The sequence below is a fragment of the Rhinopithecus roxellana genome, chromosome 4, assembly GCF_007565055.1.
Source record: "Rhinopithecus roxellana isolate Shanxi Qingling chromosome 4, ASM756505v1, whole genome shotgun sequence".
NCBI lineage: Eukaryota > Metazoa > Chordata > Mammalia > Primates > Cercopithecidae > Rhinopithecus > Rhinopithecus roxellana.
In genome coordinates this window covers 71,012,877-71,031,191 of record NC_044552.1, presented here as the reverse complement: position 1 = coordinate 71,031,191, position 18,315 = coordinate 71,012,877, and the positions used below count along the sequence as shown (strand labels likewise).

Below are 18,315 nucleotides of genomic sequence, written 5' to 3'. Positions count from 1 at the left end.
TCAGGGCTTACTGCAGCCTCAGCCTCCTGTTCTCAATCCTCCTGGCTCAGCCTCCTGAGTAGCTGGGACTACAGGTGTGTACCACCACACCCAGATAATTTTTTGTTTTTTCCGTAGACAGGGTATCTCTATGTTGCCTGGACTGATCTCACACTCCTGAGCCCAAGCCATCCATTGCAGCCTCCCAAAGTTGCTGGGATTATAGGCGGGGAGCCACCAGGCCCACTAGCCGGCCTTTTACCATTTGATAGGCACTGGAGGATGCTGGTAACAACGTTTATTGAAATCTGGCCATTTTCTACATCTCGGAGATAACCCACCAGAGGCTTAGGTAACATACATTATTGTTGTATTTAACTTAAATATACACAGATACCAGTAGGTGTTCAAGCCATGGGACAGGACTGCAGATGGAGACTGCTTAAGGTCCAAAGGGTCTCCAGCTGGGACCCTGCACCTGGTTTGTAGCCCCACTCTGCAGACGTACAGTGCTTCACACCCGCTGCAACCTGGAACCTTGAGGCCTTCACATCAGTGCAGGACAAGGGTCATGTCTGTCCATAGATTGGGGCTGGAAAGGACTTTTTGCCACTGGAGCTTCAATTGTGAGCATGCATCCCCGCCACCAGCTGTGTCTCCCTCTGTAAGAGAGGATGACAACTTAGCCATGGTCAGGGAGGGCACCACTTCGTCCCTTCTCAGCTCTTTGAAAATGACCAGCCAGAAAAGTTTTTCACCTTAAGTCCACATTAAAAGGCCAACCACCACTACCCCCACCCCAACAAAGCTAGTGTGGAGACGGATTCACCCAGGCACTCTCTGCTCTGCGAGACTCTAACAGCCCAGAGCTCTGTAGTTTGAAAGTGAGGCAAGGACTCTGGTTTGGTGGGCTGGGTCTTCACCAAGGGAGTGGATAGCTGGGTGGATAGCAGGCTAGCTGGGTGGGGCCGTCTCAGACTGGGGGCTGGGCTTGCCCAGGGGAAAGGATTCTTAGAGGAAGACAGTAAGCTTTGGACAAAGTATCTTTGAAAAGTAATTGAGCAGTGAGGCTTATTTCTCTTCAGTCACTGGTTCTCAGTTGGAAGTCCTTGGAGATGTGTGCAGGTGTTTTTGGTTGTCATGCCAGGGACACTGCTGGCAGCTAGAAGCAGTGCCAGGCACAGAACCTCACAGCAGAGGGCTGTCTACCCACCATGCTGGCGGCGCCCTGCTGAGCGGCTCTGGACAGCGTTGCTGTTTTGACCACTTTTGATGAAGTACTTTCTGAATTGCCATTTGTTTGAGTTAAGAAGATATTTTCCTTTAAGAAAATAATCCTTTTATGATTGACGCCAGAAACAAAAGCAAATACTGTACCTAGCCCGTTTGGAGGCCTATAATTTTTGTTTCTTTGGCAGATCTAAATCTGATTTAAATTGTCAAAATACTTGGCTGTATTATGGCTCAGCTGTAGAGTAAAAACTAGACTTAGGAATTTCCAATTAAGGCAGGCTAGGCAATTTCAAAACCAGTTAAGTCACTGCCCTGTTGCAAGCATTTTCTTTGCACAGTACCCATTAGGATAATCACAAAGGATAAACGTTTGGGCTCAATATCTCAGACTTACTTGAACCAAGCCTGGCTCCCCCAAGCAAGCGGTCGTTCATTCCAAGGAGAGCCTGGTCCCAGACGGTTAACTCCAAGCTCGACTGCCTCAGCTGAGCTGGGGTTACGCCACTGAAGACAAACGAGTGTTTCCACTGGGGACAAGCCTGCTTCTTCAGTACTGGTGACTTCAGTCTCAGTTTTTGTTGGTCTGGCAGAGTGAGACAGCTGAAGAGGGAACACAAACCCTGCAATCACTGCCACCCATATGGCCTCCTCTCCCGAGGCCTGTGCATCAGTGCAGACCAGAAGCACTAAGAAAAGTGCCAAGTCCACAACATCCACACCCTCCACAGTGAAGCAGGGTGGGAACCACAGGATTCGGCACATTTCCCTTAGGGCTGAATTCTGCATCAGGTATGAAGGGCGAGTTGCATGCTACGGCCTCGGCCTCGGGGCCCTCATCTTACTCTTCCCTCCTTGGGGTGCCTTGAATGCAAATACACACGTTATCTCCTTTTAACCCTGTTCTCAGGAAAATCAACTTAACAAAAGCTTGTCCAAGGTCATGCAGATAAGCAACAGGATTAGAACACAAGCTCAGTTCTCCTTTTTTTGAGATGGAGTTTTGCTCTGTGGCTCAGGCTGGAGTGAAGTGGTGCGATCTCAGCTCACCACAACCTCCGCCCCCCAGATTCAAGGAAGTCTCCTGTGTCAGCCTCCTGAGCAGCTGGGATCATAGGTGCCCACCACCACACCCGGCTAATTCTTATATTTTAGTAGAGATGGCGTTTCATGTTGGCCAGGCTAGTTGCGAACTCCTGACCTCACATGATCCACCTGCCTCGGCCTCCCAAAGTGCTGGGATTATAGGCCCGAGCCACTGCGTCCCGCCTCAGTTCTATCTTGACCGTCATTTTTCCCTTATGTCACTGACAGGGAGTTTGCACTTCAATGTAACAATAAATGGCATTTGCCTTGCTTTTAGAGGGCTGCCCTGTAGTGAATGAGAATGAAATGTGGACAGTCATGCATTTTACTGTTGGTCCAAGAGGAGATGTTAAGCTCAGGAAATATTTACTGAACACACTACTTTTTAATGCTTGATTTCAAAACTGGCTTGCTGATATCACAAGAACTGAGAAGATTAGGGTTTCCGGTACCCCAGTATGTACACATCCCATGAATTTTTGGCAATCAGGGTCTTTAATATGTGTTATGTTAGATTTTCACAGGAAAGCTAAAATAAGACGTTGTAAGTGGCTTACATTTTTTGGTGTTCCCTGCAGGTTCTGGGCCAGGTTGTGATGTATACTACATCATCAATAAATATTTGATTACATCGAATACCTACCCCTTAACAAATGAGTTCAAGGTGCCATCTGGCCGCACAGGTAAATTCTTGGCTCCCAGCACTACCAAACAAAGTTGGCCATTAAGTGACGACTCATCTGTCCCTGGAAGGAAAGCCAGTATTCACTGTCAAAGCCATGTCTCCTGACACGTTAGTATGCAGTACCACCACCCCAAAACTGATAGCTTAGCAAGAGAATCTGCCACAGCCCTCAGACCCCAAGAGGGCAGGTGGGAGTGGTGCAGTGGGCTCCGCTGGCCCTGCCCACAGGCTGTGGTACTGCCCACACCGTGCCGTTCTGTGGTCAGGTGGAGGACAGGATGGAGGGATCACTAAGATCCTAGCAAAGAGTAAAGAGGAACACAAGGAGAGGGAAGACGCTGAAGTTTGAGTCTTAGTTGTAGCCAGCAGTTTGGGGGGAAGTGAGAGGCCCGAGACCCTGTCTAGGAGGTTGGGATGGCCATGGGGCACTTGCTGCTGGTCTGCTGGTGACCTTGGGTAGCAGAATTCCCTCTTCTAGCCAAATAGGAAGTCACTGAAACAACAGAAATGTGCATTCTTGGCCGGGCGTGGTGGCTCACGCCTGTAATCCCAGCACTTTGGGAGGCCAAGGCAGGCAGATCATGAGGTCAGGAGATCAAGACCATCCTGGCTAACATGGTGAAACCCCATCTCTACTAAACATACAAAAATTAGCCAGGCTTGGTGGCGGGCGCCTGTAGTCCCAGCTACTCAGGAGGCTGAGGCAGAAGAATGGCGTGAACCAGGGAGGTGGAGCTTGCAGTGAGCCGAGATGGGCCACTGCACTCCAGCCTAGGCTACAGAGCAAGACTCTGTCTCAAAGAAAAAAAAAAAAGTGCATTCTCCCTATCCTCCTTCCCCACCCCCCTGCTTTCCACACACCCCACATTACAGAAGGAGTAAAATCTCCACAGGGTCCCTGAGGACCCACCTTCCTGACCTACTTCATTTGCTGGGCAGCAGCTACCCACGTGCCTGGGGGCAGGGATTTATCTCATCTGAGCCCTGCAGGTACCAGCGCCTCGGGATGTGCTTTTGGCTCCACGTTGTCATGGAGCCTCTGTTCTTCAGGAGGGTCCACGGTTCCCCCCCAGACCATCCAATCTGCCCCTGGGAGGAAAGCCTAGGGCATTATCCTTAGAGGAGCGTAGAGAGGGCATCGGAGGCCTTGTCTGCTTCTAGTCACCCGTTTCCCCCCAGGCTATGGGCTCCAGAGAACCTCTTCCCAGCTCGCTGCATCACTCAGAAAAGAGCTGCTGGAGCTGGGCACGGGGCCCGTAGAAAGGAAATGCTAGAAAACTTTCACCCCACCTCTCAGTCTGCCTGCCGCACCAGCCTCTGCAGACAATGACACAGACAATGTCCAGGGGGCTGGAGGCCACCGACCTTGAGCATCTTGGAGTTTTCTGGGCCCTGAAGGGAGGAGCAGCTTAGCTCGGACTGTGAGCTCTCCGTTGCTCTGAGGAACGCTGTCTTCATATTTCTCTGCCTGGAGAAGAAAGGCACAGCTTAGGCACAGTACTCCCCAAGTCCCGAGAACCTTCCGGGCTCCTCTGGTTGTCTCAGCTCTGTCCACAGATGCTTCCCCCTGGCCCCTGCAAGGCCCTGGGGGGAGCAGGCGTGTGTGTGGCAGGACTGGTCTTCTTTCCATCTATAGTTTCACACCCACCCTCCCCAACCCCAGCGTGGGGAGGAACAGCTCGGCCACCCCAGCGAACCACAGCCAGATAAGCTTAAGGAAGCAGAGTGACTCGAGGGCATTGCACACTCCCTAAGACATTTCTACGAAAACCCAGATGCAGCCTAAGTTTGAAAAACAGAAATGAACTCAAGCCTCCACCCCATCCACCCCACCCAGGTCAGTAGAGATTCGCACTGACCTCCAATGCCAAGGACTGGCACAGATGCTGGGGACAGCATGGGGCGTAGACTCTGCCCAGAGCCACAGGGGGTGGCCCCCCAGGGTGTGGTAAGTCTGAGGACACGTCCCTGCCCACCGAGGCGCTTCTGTCATGAGTGGTTTTGCCAGAAAGTGAGTGAAGAGAGGGCCAGGAGAAGAGATGATCCTGAAATCCACACCATCTTTCTCCCAGTGGGGTGGGAGGAGAGCATTGGGAAGAGACTAGAGCAGGGATATCCAGTCTTCCGGCTTCCCTGGGCCACACTGGAAGAACTGTCTTGGGTCACACATAAAATACACTAACACTAACAACAGCTGATGAGCTTAAAATCACGAAAAAGTCTTATGTTTCAAGAAAGTTTATGAATTTGTGTTGGGTTGCACCCAATGCCATCCTAGGGCCAGGCATGATGACTCATGCCTGTAATCCCAGCACTTGGGGAGGCCGAGGTGGATCACCTGAGGTCAGGAGTTCGAGACCAGCCTGGCCAACATGGTGAAATCCCGTGTCTACTAAAAATACAAAAAAACTAGCTGGGCGTGGTGGCGGCGCCTATAATCCCAAGTACTGGGGAGGCTGAGGCAGAGAATTGCTTGAACCTGGGGAACAGAGGTTGCAGTAAGCTGAGATCATGCTGCTTCACTCCAGCCTGTGTGACAGCAAAACTCCGTCTCAAAACAAACAACAAAAACCAAAAAACAGAGCCGTCCTGGGCTGCAGGTTGGACAAGTTTAGTCTCGACACATCCGGTCCACCATGGCTTCTGCCAGCACTGAGAAGCAGCCCTCTCAGTTACCCTCAGAGGCCTCAAGACTCCTGGGAGCCCACATGGGCAAGCCCCCGTCTTCCTGGCCCTCGGGTACCAAACGAGATATGGCTGTCTCCAGCTTCAGCAGTCAGAAACCGAGTCAGAATGGAGCCCAGGGGCAGGCCTGTAGGCGGACTCCCCACCCCACTGGCTTTAGGAAGGATGCCTTTCAGCTCCATGCCATCTGCTCCTCACCCACTTGCCAGAGCAGGCTCAGTCTGATGAGGCCTGGTGGCCACCTGTCCTATTCCAGGCCCTGTGCTTGTTCCAGGCCTTGTCTTCAAGCTGATGACAGAGGTGTGGGGGAGAGAGGGTGCACGGGGGATTCAGCCTCTGACAGAAGGGAGTCTAAGCTGGAAACAAGGTGTCCTGGAGGAGCCGATGCTCTTCTGAGAGATGACAGAGTGGGGATGAGAAGAAGGCATGGAAGCCAGATGCTTCACCCACCCACAGCATGGCTGGGGCAGGAGCAAAGGGACACCGAGGCTGAAGATCAGGCCCAGAGATGGCAAGCATCCTGAGCTCTGGGTCCTGGAAGGGAGGCCACTTCTGGTAGGGGTAATCAGGAAAGGCTTCCTAGAGGAGGTAGGCTTTGGGTTATCTTGGGCTGACCTTGGATAGGGGATGCATTCCAGGTGGGCACTGGGAAGGGGAGGTCTAAGCCCAGACTCTAGCTTGGGGGAGACAGCACAGGCAGTGGGAGTGTGGGCATTGCCTGGAGGAGCAGGGAGGGGGCAGGCGGCTCACCAGGAGGCCTCAACTGAAACCTGAGAAGCTTCCCGGCACAGACACTGCAAATCCCAGCTGTGCTGGCTCCAGAGAGGAAAAGAAGCCAGATGGCCCCCGTGTCCTATGTCCAGGTTGGAGCAGAAGGCTGGGCCTGCTGTGGGCCCTTGGCTGAGGGGAGTAGTCCATCCAGCTGGTTTGTTTTTGTTTTTGTTTTGTTTTGAGATGGAGTCTCGCTCTGTCGCCAGGCTGAAATGCAACGGCGCAATCTCGGCTCACTGCAACCTCCGCCTCCCGGGTTCAAGCAATTCCCCTGCCTCAGCCTCCCGAGTAGCTGGGACTACAGGCACACGCCACCACACCCAGCTAATTTTTGTATTTTTAGTAGAGATGGGGTTTCACTGTGTTAGCCAGGATGGTCTCAATCTCCTGACCTCGTGATCTGCCTGCCTTGGCCTCCCAAAGTGCTGGGATTACAGCGCTTTGCTGAGAGCCACCATGCTCGGCCTCCCGGCTGGGGTTTTTAAAGAGATGGTAGAAGCCCATGTTTTTCATCCCTCATGGTCTCACATGAACTCTCTCCCAGTCTGGGATCTGGACACAGAAAAGTACAAAGCAGAGTTTCCAAGAAATGCTAACCTCTCTCCCAGACCTCTCCTCCTACCTGCACAGCCTGGGGGACATGGATCCTAAATCGAGTCTAGTCAACTCCTCTGACCCGCCCACCTGCCCATTTGCTATCTATCTCCTGCTGTACAATTCCAAACCAGGAGCTGGAGCTCCACAACCCAACCAGGGTGGCCTCTGCCTTCCTCATAGCATTGGGTCCAGTCATCTGTCACCTATTATTGTTCTGAGAGTACCTGGGGTTCAAAGGTTAGAAACAACGTACTGTAGCCCCCAGGGGGACCGCATAGCTGTGGGTGGTGCCCGCAGGGAAGGGCATGGCCGGCTTCCAGCAGGTCAGCCACCAGCAAGGTGAGGCCTCTGCCAGGGGAAGCCATAGGACCTGATCCAGTCGGGTCTGTGTGTGATGCAGAGGCGGGGGCTGTTGGGGTACTTGAACAGAGCTGAAACAGTTAAAACAATCCCTCCGTCCACCCCACCCAGGAGAAAGTAACTATTTGAAAGTCACAGCGCCAGGCCAGCAAGCACACACTGTCTTGGGTCCAAGTCTTTCCAGGTATGTTTTCTCCTCTGGGATCTCTCTGAAAAGTGATTTATTTATCACAGTGGGGATGGAGGGCACTCAGTCCAAAACCAGACATCACCTTGGCCCGGAGCGGATGCCAGCAGAAGGACTGTGTTGTGCTGTCTTCAAAGTCCCACGCAGCCAGAGGAATGATCACTTCTCCAAGAAACACTCTCCGGGCCAGCGTGCCCAGATGCCACACCGAGACCTGCAGCTGCCGGGTCACCAGCTGGGCAGGGGCCACCTGATACTGCAGAGGCAGAGCAGAGATGGTCAGGTGGGCTCCTGGGGCCCGCACTCCTAGGATCTCCGACCCCACCTCCCAGGGCCCCACTTCCCGGGGCCTGGCGCAGGCCTCCCTCCCACAGGCTGAGTCCAAGATGCGGATGCAGCCAGGGACCTGATGTGGTTAGGGGGGCTCAAGGTGCTTACAGCCAGGTTGGGGCGGGGGGTCCTCTCTCTGCTCAAGAACCCCTCCCACTACTCCCCAGGTGCCCAGTGCTCTGCCTGGGGACAGGCTAGGGTAGCCCTGGCAGCCACTGAGCCCCTCCAACCCCCAATTCTCAGAACAAGACAAGGATGAAAGTCCTTGCCCAGCCCACGCCTACTAGAAATCAAGCCAAAGTCTATGCTCACACAGGATTTGAACTTGCATCTGAACACTGCACCCAGCCAGGCTTAGCCAAAAATACTGAAAACAGGCCCAAAAATACTAAAAAAAAAATTTTTTTTGGAGACAGGGTCTCACTATGTCTCCCTCAGGCCTCCCTCACCCAGGCTGAAGTGCAGTGGTCCTATCTCAGCTCACTGCAACCTCTGCCTCCTGGGTTCAAGTAATTCTCATGCCTCAGCCTCCCGAGTAGCTGGGACTACAGGCGCTCACCACCATGCCTGGCTCATTTTTTTGTATTTTTAGTAGAGACAGGGTTTCACCATGTTGGCCAGGCTGGTCTCGAACTCCTGACCTCAAATGATCTACCCACCTCGGCCTCCCAAAGTGCTGGGATTACAGGTGTGAGCCACCGTGCCCGGCCTGTATTTTTTTTTTTTTAAAGCCAACCATGAACTCCCCCTCCTCCATTCCCCACCAATACCACGTATTTGCCCTGGAGGGACAGTGCCTGTGTCCAGGCATGCAGGGCCTGTGCTGGCTTGGCAGAGGCCAACACGATGTTCCTACTGTCCGCACAGGAGGTTCCCAACACACCCAAGAGTGACGAGAGAACCCCTTCCCCAGCCAAGCATGGGTTCTGCCCCATAGAGACTGGAGGCCAAAGGCCCCTGCGTGACACATAGTCCTCCCAAGGTATGGCTGACTCCACCTCAGCCTCTGAGGGCCTCACTTTAAGCTTATTAGTTGGATTTTTTCAATAATGAACAAAACCTACAAGTTATTGAACACAACCTACAAGTTATTGAACACTTACTTATTTCATACCAGGCTTTTTAGATGCATTGATCTTTTTAGCTTTCACATATACCCCACGAGGTCAGTATTATTCAGACCATTTCACAGGTGAAAAAAAAGAAGCTTGGAAATTCAGCGACCCTCCCTTGGTCTGGCAGCCAACACTGCAGGCCCGAGTCACGTGCACTGACTATGTCCAGGCCCAAGTCTCACTGCCGACCTCTGTGGCCCATGCTGCCCTCACTCTGGTGCTTGTTTGGGGTTTGAATGGTGACTCCTCGTGAAATGGCTGTTGCTGTGAGGCTGGACACTTGCACCCACTTGCAGCAGCTGTGCAGTTTGTTAACTTTGGGGTTCATCTCCTCATGCCCACCTTCACCCATCTTTCCAATCGAGGGATGAGATGGAATAAAACAGGAACTGAGACGCAGTAACTTCTCTCTCCTTCAGCCTCTGCAAACAGAGGGGAGGCACAGCAGGGCCGTCCCCTGCTCCTATGGGCAGCTGGACTGCCCATAGGCTCTGTCCACACTTCTGACGTCCACAGGCCAGGCACACATGGCTTGGCTGGCCAGGTTAGTTTCCTCGCTTCATTCCTCCCTTTCTTCCCCGCTGGGATGGCTTGTGGCCACGGAGATGCGAATTTCTTGGGTCACATTACTTTTTCTCCTGCCTTTGGATAACTTTGAGCCAGTTTTCCCTCAAGTCCATGGGTCCATATCTTTTCTGGGGGGACAGGATCTCATTCTGTCACCTAGACTGGAGTGCAGCGGTGCAATCTCAGCTCACTGCAGCCTCCACCTCCCAGGCTCAAGCAATCCTCCTACCTCAGCTTCCCAGGTAGTTGGGACTACAGGTAGGTGTCACCATGCCTGGCTAATCTTAATTTCTTGTAGAGATGGGGGTCTCTCTACATTGCCCAGGCTGGTCTCAAACTCCTGGGCTCAAGCCATCCACCCATCTCAGCCTCCCAAAGTTCTGGGATTATAAGCGTGAGAAGCGTGAGCCCCCACACCCAGCCCATGGGTCCATTTCTGACTCTGCCCCACATTCAATCTGTCTATAAACTCTGGAGTGACGTGACTATTCCCTACATTCCAGTTACATTCCTTATCAGTTAGTCCAGGCAGCTGGCCAGCGGGCTGGCTGCATCTGCTGCCCTCTGAGAAACGAAGTGGTTACTGGAACACTACGCCACTTAGCAGGGTCGGGCTCGGGCCCCAGGCAGCTCTCTCATCTCCAGCTGTGTGTGGGCGACGCTCAGGCCACTTCTCCTGTGTCCTTACCCATTGCTCGCCCCTTTCTGTCAATAGGACTACTCCCTGCTGCATGTAGAATCTGCCTTTTCAAACCAGATGTATTTTCCATTGCCCTGTTAGGTCCACAAGGCTTGCTCCAGGTTCAGCAGGGAATGAGGTGTAAGGATCATTCGAGAGCAGGGCTGGGCAATGACCAATGTCACCCCGTGAGATCACTTCATCTTCTCCAGGCCCCCAAGACAGTGGTCTCAAATGGGGTATAAGTCTCCCTGGGTCCAGAAAGGCTTGCCAAGAAGTACTCTGCTCAGAAAACTTTGAGGATCAATTTCTAGATCCTCGCATTGGATGTGCACTTCTCTCAAAACTGGCTGGAGACAGTTCTCACAGCCTTATCCACCTGAATCGTACTCTGATGGCTCACCCCAGGTCGCACAAAGCTCCTGGGTGCAGCACAAAGGGGTGACTGTGATTGGAACTACTGCCTTCTGTGAGACTTTCAATGATGGATCAGCCTCCCTGGCTTCCCATCCTTCGCATCTTATGCATATTTCTATTAAGGATGAGGCTGGCCAGTGTTAGGATGTTCTGCATTTAGGATCGATTAGAGATGCTGATTATTTTAATTGTAACTGGAAAGTTTCCCAGGATTATAAAATATTCACAATACACTAGATAAGACCCATGGCTAAAAATTTTAAGTGATATCTTTGAGATTCTGTGCACATTTTAAGGTAGGTAACCTTTTAAATCCAATTATATAACTAATTTTTTTTTTTTTTTTTTTGAGACAGAGTGTCACTCAATCACCCAGGCTGGAGTGCAGTGGCGCGATCTCAGCTCACTGCAAGCTCTGCCTCCCGGGTTCACACCATTCTCCTGCCTCAGCCTCCCGAGTAGCTGGGACTACAGGCGCCCGCCACCACGCCCAGCTAATTTTTTTGTATTTTTAATAGAGATGGGGTTTCACCGTGTTAGCCAGTATGGTCTCGATCTCCTGACCTCATGATCCACCCGCCTCAGCCTCCCAAAGTGCTGGGATTACAGGTGTGAGCCACCGCGCCCGGCCTTATAACTATTTATCTCAAATAGAGACAATATGAAATGTTTATCTCATTTCATAAAGCTGTTTAACACAAAATACCTTAAACTTCCTATGAGTAACTTTGGATCTCTAATTAAAATGTGTGAGGGAACACACAGTTTTTCACAATTCTTCTAGCAGAGGCATGAGCAGAACCGTCCGAAGACGTTCTCCAGCGACTTGCTGCTGCGTGGTGCCTGGTCCCAGTACAGGGAGAAAGGCCCTGCCCACACCTGCTGAATCAGAATCTGCTTTTTTTTTTTTAATTAATCAATTTATTTTTTTGAGACAGAGCATCATCACTCTGTCACCAGGGCTGGACTGCAGTGGTGCGATCTCGACTCACTGCAACCTCTGCTTCCTGGGTTCAAGCGATTCTCCTGCCTCAGCCTCCTGAGTAGCTGGGATTATAGGTGCCCACCACTACACCTCGCTAATTTTTTGTGTTTTTAGTAGAGACAGGGTTTCACCATCTTGGCCAGGCTGGTCTCAAACTCCTGACTCATGATTCGCCCACCTTGGCCTCCCAAGGTGCTGGGATTACAGGTGTGGGCCATCGTGACCAGCCCAGAATCTGCATTTTTAAAAAAAATCCCCAGGGTCCAAGTACAGCTGCATCTTAGAAAATAAATTTAGGCCAGGCGTGGTGACTCAAGCCTGTAATCCCAGCACTTTGGTAGGCCAGGGTGGGCAGATCACCTGAGGTCAGGAGTTCAAGACCAGCCTGGTCAACATGGTGAAACCCCATCTCTACTAAAAACACAAAAAAATTTGTTAGCTGTGGTGACGGGCACCTTTAATCCCAGCTACTCAGGAGGCTGAGGCAGGAGAATCTCTTGAATCCAGGAGGTGGAGGTTGCAGTGAACCGAGATCACACCACTGCATTCCAGCCTAAACGACCAAGAGTGAAACTCCGTCTCAAAAAAAAAAAAGAAAAAATTTTTAAAAATGTAAATCCCCACAGGATTTTATGCACATAAATTTTGAGAACCGCCAGTCCTTTGTGGCTTTGAGCTGTATTTCTAAGGAGTCTCTAGGTCTCAGTTTCCCCATGGGTAAATGAGGATTCTAATACTTACACCAGGCTGTATATAAAGCACTTGGTCACAGTAGGGACCCGGGAAACAAGGGCTATTATTATTTAATGAACTCAGGGCTCCGTGCCAGCTGCCCAGATGGCCCCTGGCTGGCAGCTCACAGGCACCCCTACTTGCCAAGAAAGGCAAACAAAGCCCTCTCCTGTCACAGGCATGAGACGAGGGGACCTCTGGCTGCCCAGCCCGGGCGGGGTAGCCTCCACAGGTCTGGGCTACCCCCCTTGCCCTACACCGAGATGGGGGCCACCACAGCCAGCTCTCCTAGATACCAGACCTCAGCTGCAGCCTTCCACCCGAAACCAGAGCGCGTGGCCCCATCTCTGCCCTCAACCATCAATCACATTTCCTAGTATCATAGAAAGTGAAAACCCAAACAATTCCTTTGTAAGATTTTTCATAAAAGGATACATTAAAAAATAAAATAAAATTAGAAGAAATCTGAGTTTGTCAGAAATACAATAAAGGGGCACTTTTACGAAGACAGTAACTCAGGAGTTTAATTTTCAGGGCACTCTGTTTGGGAGCACCTCTTTGATAGAAATATTCACAAAGACAAACTAATTTTTAAAATTATCCTGTGCTCCAGTGTTAGCCCGAGACAAAGAGGCAGCCAGGTTCTTTTTCACTATCTTCTCGGAAATCATTAATCAAAAGCCATTCCTGAGTCTGGCAGACTCTGCACTTTTCCTGTACAAAGGCTGACATTTATTTTCTACCAACTTAACACTGATTGACAGAGCCACAAAGAAACATATAAGTGTCTGCATTATATCTAACTGAGTCAAGAGTTTGAAAGCACCATCCACTGGACTCTGCCCCGGGCACCCCACTGGGGCTGGGGAGGACTCCGCACAGGAACATCTGTCTAGCAAGTACCTTCAAGGTCTCCTGAAAGGTCGGGTCCACCGTGTTCCTTTGGACTCCAGTCTTGCGCTTCCCCTGGGAGGATCTATCAGGCAGAAGGTAGGTCTTCACATACCTAGGGGCCAAGCACAGTGGAGACAGAGTGAGAACTCAGGGAAAAGGGTGGATAAAGAGTTTGGGGGCAGCAGAACCCATGCATCAGCATTTTCTTTACCAGGTTTCCTGCTGGAATTTTTGATAGAAAGGACTTAATAACCTAATAGTGAGCAATGTTAGTGCTGGGTGGGCAGCTTCTGATTCACGCAGTCTATGGTCAAATGCTGATTACATAACCCTCTGGAATATTCCTGGGGGTGTGAAGCTCATCCTGCCTTCCTCAGGTCCTACTCCATTTGGCGAAGACCATGGAAACAGAGATTCTCTTGTCTGCCTGGACGTCAAGGCCATGAGCTGGATTCCCGTCCCTTCTACCACCCACCACCTGCAAAAGAAAAAAAAGTGGAAGTAGAAAAAACATAAGCCTCGCACTGTGCTGTTTCCTTGCAGGGGCCTCAAAGACTCTGCTCCTCCCAACCGCTGAGAAGTGGGATTCTGCTGAGTCTAGAGGTCGCACGCAGCATGACAGGTGGCTCCATCTGCACTCACCCAGCTCCTGAAATCCAGGCGGAGAGGAAGACATTCCTGTCCTGTTCTAGGCTGACCCCTCCAAACAGGCCCCTACGCTGCCCTTCATGGCTCCTCTGGCAGCCCCAGTGATGGCAATGACCACCTCCCCCTCCCCCCACCAGCAGCAGTCCAAGCCCCCTCTCCACAGGCTAGGAACAGGCTCCACTTTCCAAAGTAAAAAATCACAGTGAGCCTCCCTCTATCTGTGCCCTTCTTTAGCCCCAGTCATGGGCCTCTTTTTCCCCCTCGGTTAAACTTTTTGTAAAAATACTTGAAATTGGCCAGGAGGCCGGGTGCGGAAGCTCACACCTATAATCCCTGTGCTTTGGGAGGCTAAGGCGGGCGGATCACCTGTGGTCAGGAGTTTGAGACCAGCCTGGCCAACATGGTGAAACCCTGTCTGTACTAAAAATACAAAAATTAGCCAGGCGTGCTGGCATGCACTTGTAATCCCAGCTACTCAGGAGACTGAGGCAGGAGAATCGCTTGCACCTGGGAGATGGAGGTTGCAGTGAGCCAGGATCTCACCACTGCCCTCCAGCCTGGGCGATAAAGGGAGATTCCATCTCAAAAACGCAACAACAACAACAACAACAACAAAAAACACCCCAAAAACTGGCCAGGCATGGTAGCTCAGGGAGGATTCCATAAGCCAGAAATTTGAGACCAGCCTGGGCAATACATATGGAGAACTCATTGCCACGAAAAATTTTAAAGTCAACTGGGTGTGGTGGTGTGCATGTGTAGCCCCAGCTACTCGACGCCTGAAGTTGGAGGATCACCTGAGCCCAGGAGGTCAAGGCTGAAGTGAGCCATGATGATGTCACTGCATTGCAGCCTAGGCGCAAAGCAAGACTCTGTATCAAACAAAACAAAACAAAACAAAAAATCCCTCAAAACTCCGTCTCGAATTCTCCACAGTTCATTTACTCCTAAGTTATTGAGCAGTACACATTCATGCAATCTCATATATGTAAAACAGAATATATAAACCTATAGGGTTGGAAGCATTATAATAAAGTGCATACCCATGTACCCACCCCCCAGCTTAGGAAACAGAACATAACCAATGACTTCCGTATCATAATCCTGCCCGTAACCAGGTAATAACCATATTGGATTTTATATTTATCACCCCATTGGTTTTCTTTATGGTTTCGCCATTTTGATGTGTCTCCTTAAATAACGTACTGCTTAGTTTTCCCTGTTTTTGAACTTTCATATAAATGGGATCATTCTGTACACATTCTTCTGTAACTTGCTTTTATTCACTCAATATTATGTTTGGGATTTATCTATGTTGCTATAACCACCGCTCATTCATCTCTAATCCTACATATCACTCCATTGAATGAATACACAAGTCATTTGTCCTGTTGATGAATATTTGTCTTATGTCCTAGTTTTTTGCTCTGCTCATGGTGCACATGTGCAAGTATTTCTCTTGGCATATAACCAGAAGTGATAGGGTATATGCCCCTTCAACTCTTCTAGATAATGCCAAATTACCAATTCAATCTCTTTAACAGATACAGGGTTATGCAGGTTTTCTATTTCATTTCATGTCAGTTTTGGCAATTTGTGTCTCTTGAGAATGTGTCGATTTCAGCCAGGTGTGGTGGCTCACGCCTGTAATCCCAGCATTTTGGAAGGCCGAGGTGTGAGGATTTCATGAGCCCAGGAATTTGAGACCAGCCTGGGCAACATAGTGGGACCTCATCGCTATTAAAAATTTTTAAAAATTGGCTGGGCATGGTGGTGTGCACCTGTGATCCCAGCTACTTGGGAGGCTGAGGCAGTAGGACCAGTTGAGCTCAGGAGTTTGAGACCAGCCTGGGCAACATAGTGTGACCTCGTTTCTAAAAAAAAAAAAAAAAAAAAAAAAAAAGAAGAAGATTTTCATTTCATCTAAGTTGTTAAATTTATTAGCACAAAGTTTTACATAATATTCCCTTATTACACTTTTTTTCTTTTCTTTTTTTTTTTTTTTTTCCAGACAGAGTCTCACTTGGTTGCCCAGGCTGGAGTGCAGTGGCACAATCTCAGCTCACTGCAACCTCCACCTCCCGGGCTGAGGTGATTCTCCCACCTCAGCCTCCCGAGTAGCTGGGACACAGGCATGTGCCACCACGCCTGGCTAATTTTTATTTATTATTATTATTTTAAATGAGAGGGAGTCTCACTCTGTCACCCAGGCTGGAGTGCAGTGACATGATCTTGGCTCACTGCAACCTCTGCCTCCTGGGTTCAAAGAATTTTCCTGCCTCAGCCTCCTGTGTGGCTGGGATTACAGGCACACGCCACCATGCCTGGATAATTTTTTCTGTATTTTTAGTAGAGACGGGGTTTCACCATGTTGGCCAGGCTGGTCTTGAACTCCTGACCCTCAGGTGATCCACCTGCCTCGGCTTCCCAAAGTGCTGGGATTGCAGTCATGAGGCCCCATGCCTGGCCCCCTTATTATACTTTAATGTCTGCAAGTGCTGTCATGTTGTCTCTTCTTTCATTCCTATACTGGTATTTGAGTATTCTCTCTCTCTTTTTTTCTTTTTCTTTTTTTTTGAGGCAGAGTTTTGCTCTTGTTGCCTAGGTTGGAGTGCAATGACGCAATCTCAGCTCACTGCAACGTCTACCTCCCTGGTTCAAGGGATTCTCCTGCCTCAGCCTCCCTAGTAGCTGGGATTATAGGCGTGCACCACCACACCCAGCTAATTTTTGTATTTTTAGTAGAGACAGGGTTTCACTATGTTGTCCAGGCTTGTCTCAAACTCCTGACCTCAGGTGATCCACCCGCCTTGGCCTCCCAGAGTGCTGGGATTATAGTTGTGAGCCACAGCACCCAGCCTTTTTCTAGCATTTTAAGGTGGAGGTTTAAATAATTCATTTTAAACCTTTTTTCTTTTAAATATAAGCACTGCTTTAACTGCATCCCTCAAATTTTGAAATTTAAAAGTCACAAAATACTTTTGGGAGAAAGACTATTCCAGTTTTCCTGAGGTAGACGGTACAGGAAGAGTAATAATAACAGCTAACACTAGAACAAAAGGAGAGATTCTGTTATGAAGGAACCATAAGTGCTATAGAAATGTGTACTTAATTTGTCTGGTACTAAAGAGCTACTAAAAATTTCAGAGCAGTGGAGGGTTTGATTAAATCAACAATTGATTTCTTTTCCCATCATCACTCTTTAGGTGGTAATTAAAACAATATGCCCAAAGTTCCCCATGTAAGAAAAAAGAAAGGCAAAAATGAGGCCCCTGCCTTAAACTATATTTAGAAAATCAATTCCAGTTGTAATGTGAACAAATTTAACTGTGAAAAAAAAAATGATTAGAAGAAAACAGAGAACGTATTTAAACTCTTGGGTGCCATAGGAATTCTTCTACAGACACAAAAAGCAGACAGTTTAAAGGAAAAGCTTGATAAATTTAACATTAAACTTTCCACAAGAAAAGTCATAATAAACAAGTTAGAAAATAAGTTACAGCTGGGATAAAATATATGCAATACATATAACTAACAAATAATTTTTAAACCTATTTAAATTAGGTTTAACAAAAAACCTCTGGTAAATAAATAAAACAATAAACAATCCAACAGAAAAATGGGAGGCCAGGTGTAGTGGCTCATGGTTGTAATCCCAGAGCTTTGGGAGGCTGAGGTGTAAGGATGGCTTGAGCCCAGGAGTTTGAGACCAGCGTTGGCAACAGAACAAAACCCTGTCTCTATAAGTTTAAAAATCTAGCTGGAAAAAAAAAAGTTACAAATTTAGCCTCCTACATAGCTGGGACTACAGGCATGTGCCTTCCAGCTACTCAGGAGGCTGAGGCAGGGAGATCACTTGAGCCTGCAGTGAGCCGTGATCGCGCCACTGCACTCCACCCCTGTAGTCCCAGCTACTCAGGAGACTGAGGCAGGAGAATTGCTTGAACCCAGGAGGTGGAGGTTGCAGTGAGCCAAGATCATGCCACTGCACTCTAGCCTGGGCAACAGAGCAAGACTCCGTCTCAAATAAAATAAAATGAAATAAACCTAACTGGCAAATGTATATATAAGAAGTGGCTCAAAAGGCTGGGCTCGCACCTGTAATCTCAGCATTTGGGGAGGCTGAGGCGGGAAAACTGCTTGAGCCCAAGAGTTCAAGATCAGGTTGAGCAACATAGTGAGACCCTGTCTCTATTTTTTTTTTTAAAAAAAAAAAACAAGTTGCTCATCTTTGTCAGTAATAAGCGAAATGCACATTAAAATAATGGTGCTGGCCAGGTGCGGTGGCTCACACTTGTAATCCCAGCACTTTGGGAGGTCAAGGTGGGTGGATCATGAGGTCAGGAGTTTGAGACCAGCCTGGCCAAT

At 49.5% G+C, this 18,315-nt stretch overlaps 1 protein-coding gene across 9 annotated transcripts in view; it reads right to left on the bottom strand.

Annotated features, from left to right (window-relative positions):
* Positions 1-266: 266 nt before the first annotated feature.
* SYTL3 (synaptotagmin like 3) overlaps positions 267-18,315 on the bottom strand; it is a 113,104-nt gene continuing 95,055 nt past the window's right edge. For 8 of the 9 annotated variants that reach the window (XM_030928144.1, XM_030928142.1, XM_030928140.1 and 5 more), the window contains 6 exons: positions 13,309-13,411; positions 7,666-7,836; positions 4,346-4,448; positions 2,939-3,041; positions 1,607-1,812; positions 267-641 (listed from right to left, as the gene is read on the bottom strand). In XM_030928144.1, coding sequence (XP_030784004.1) covers positions 532-641; positions 1,607-1,812; positions 2,939-3,041; positions 4,346-4,448; positions 7,666-7,836; positions 13,309-13,411 — 796 coding nt within the window. In that variant the 3' untranslated portion in view covers positions 267-531. Of the gene's footprint in view, positions 642-1,606; positions 1,813-2,938; positions 3,042-4,345; positions 4,449-6,415; positions 6,644-7,665; positions 7,837-13,308; positions 13,412-18,315 lie in introns of those variants that run through there. The other variant, XM_030928145.1, reaches the window with a different exon arrangement.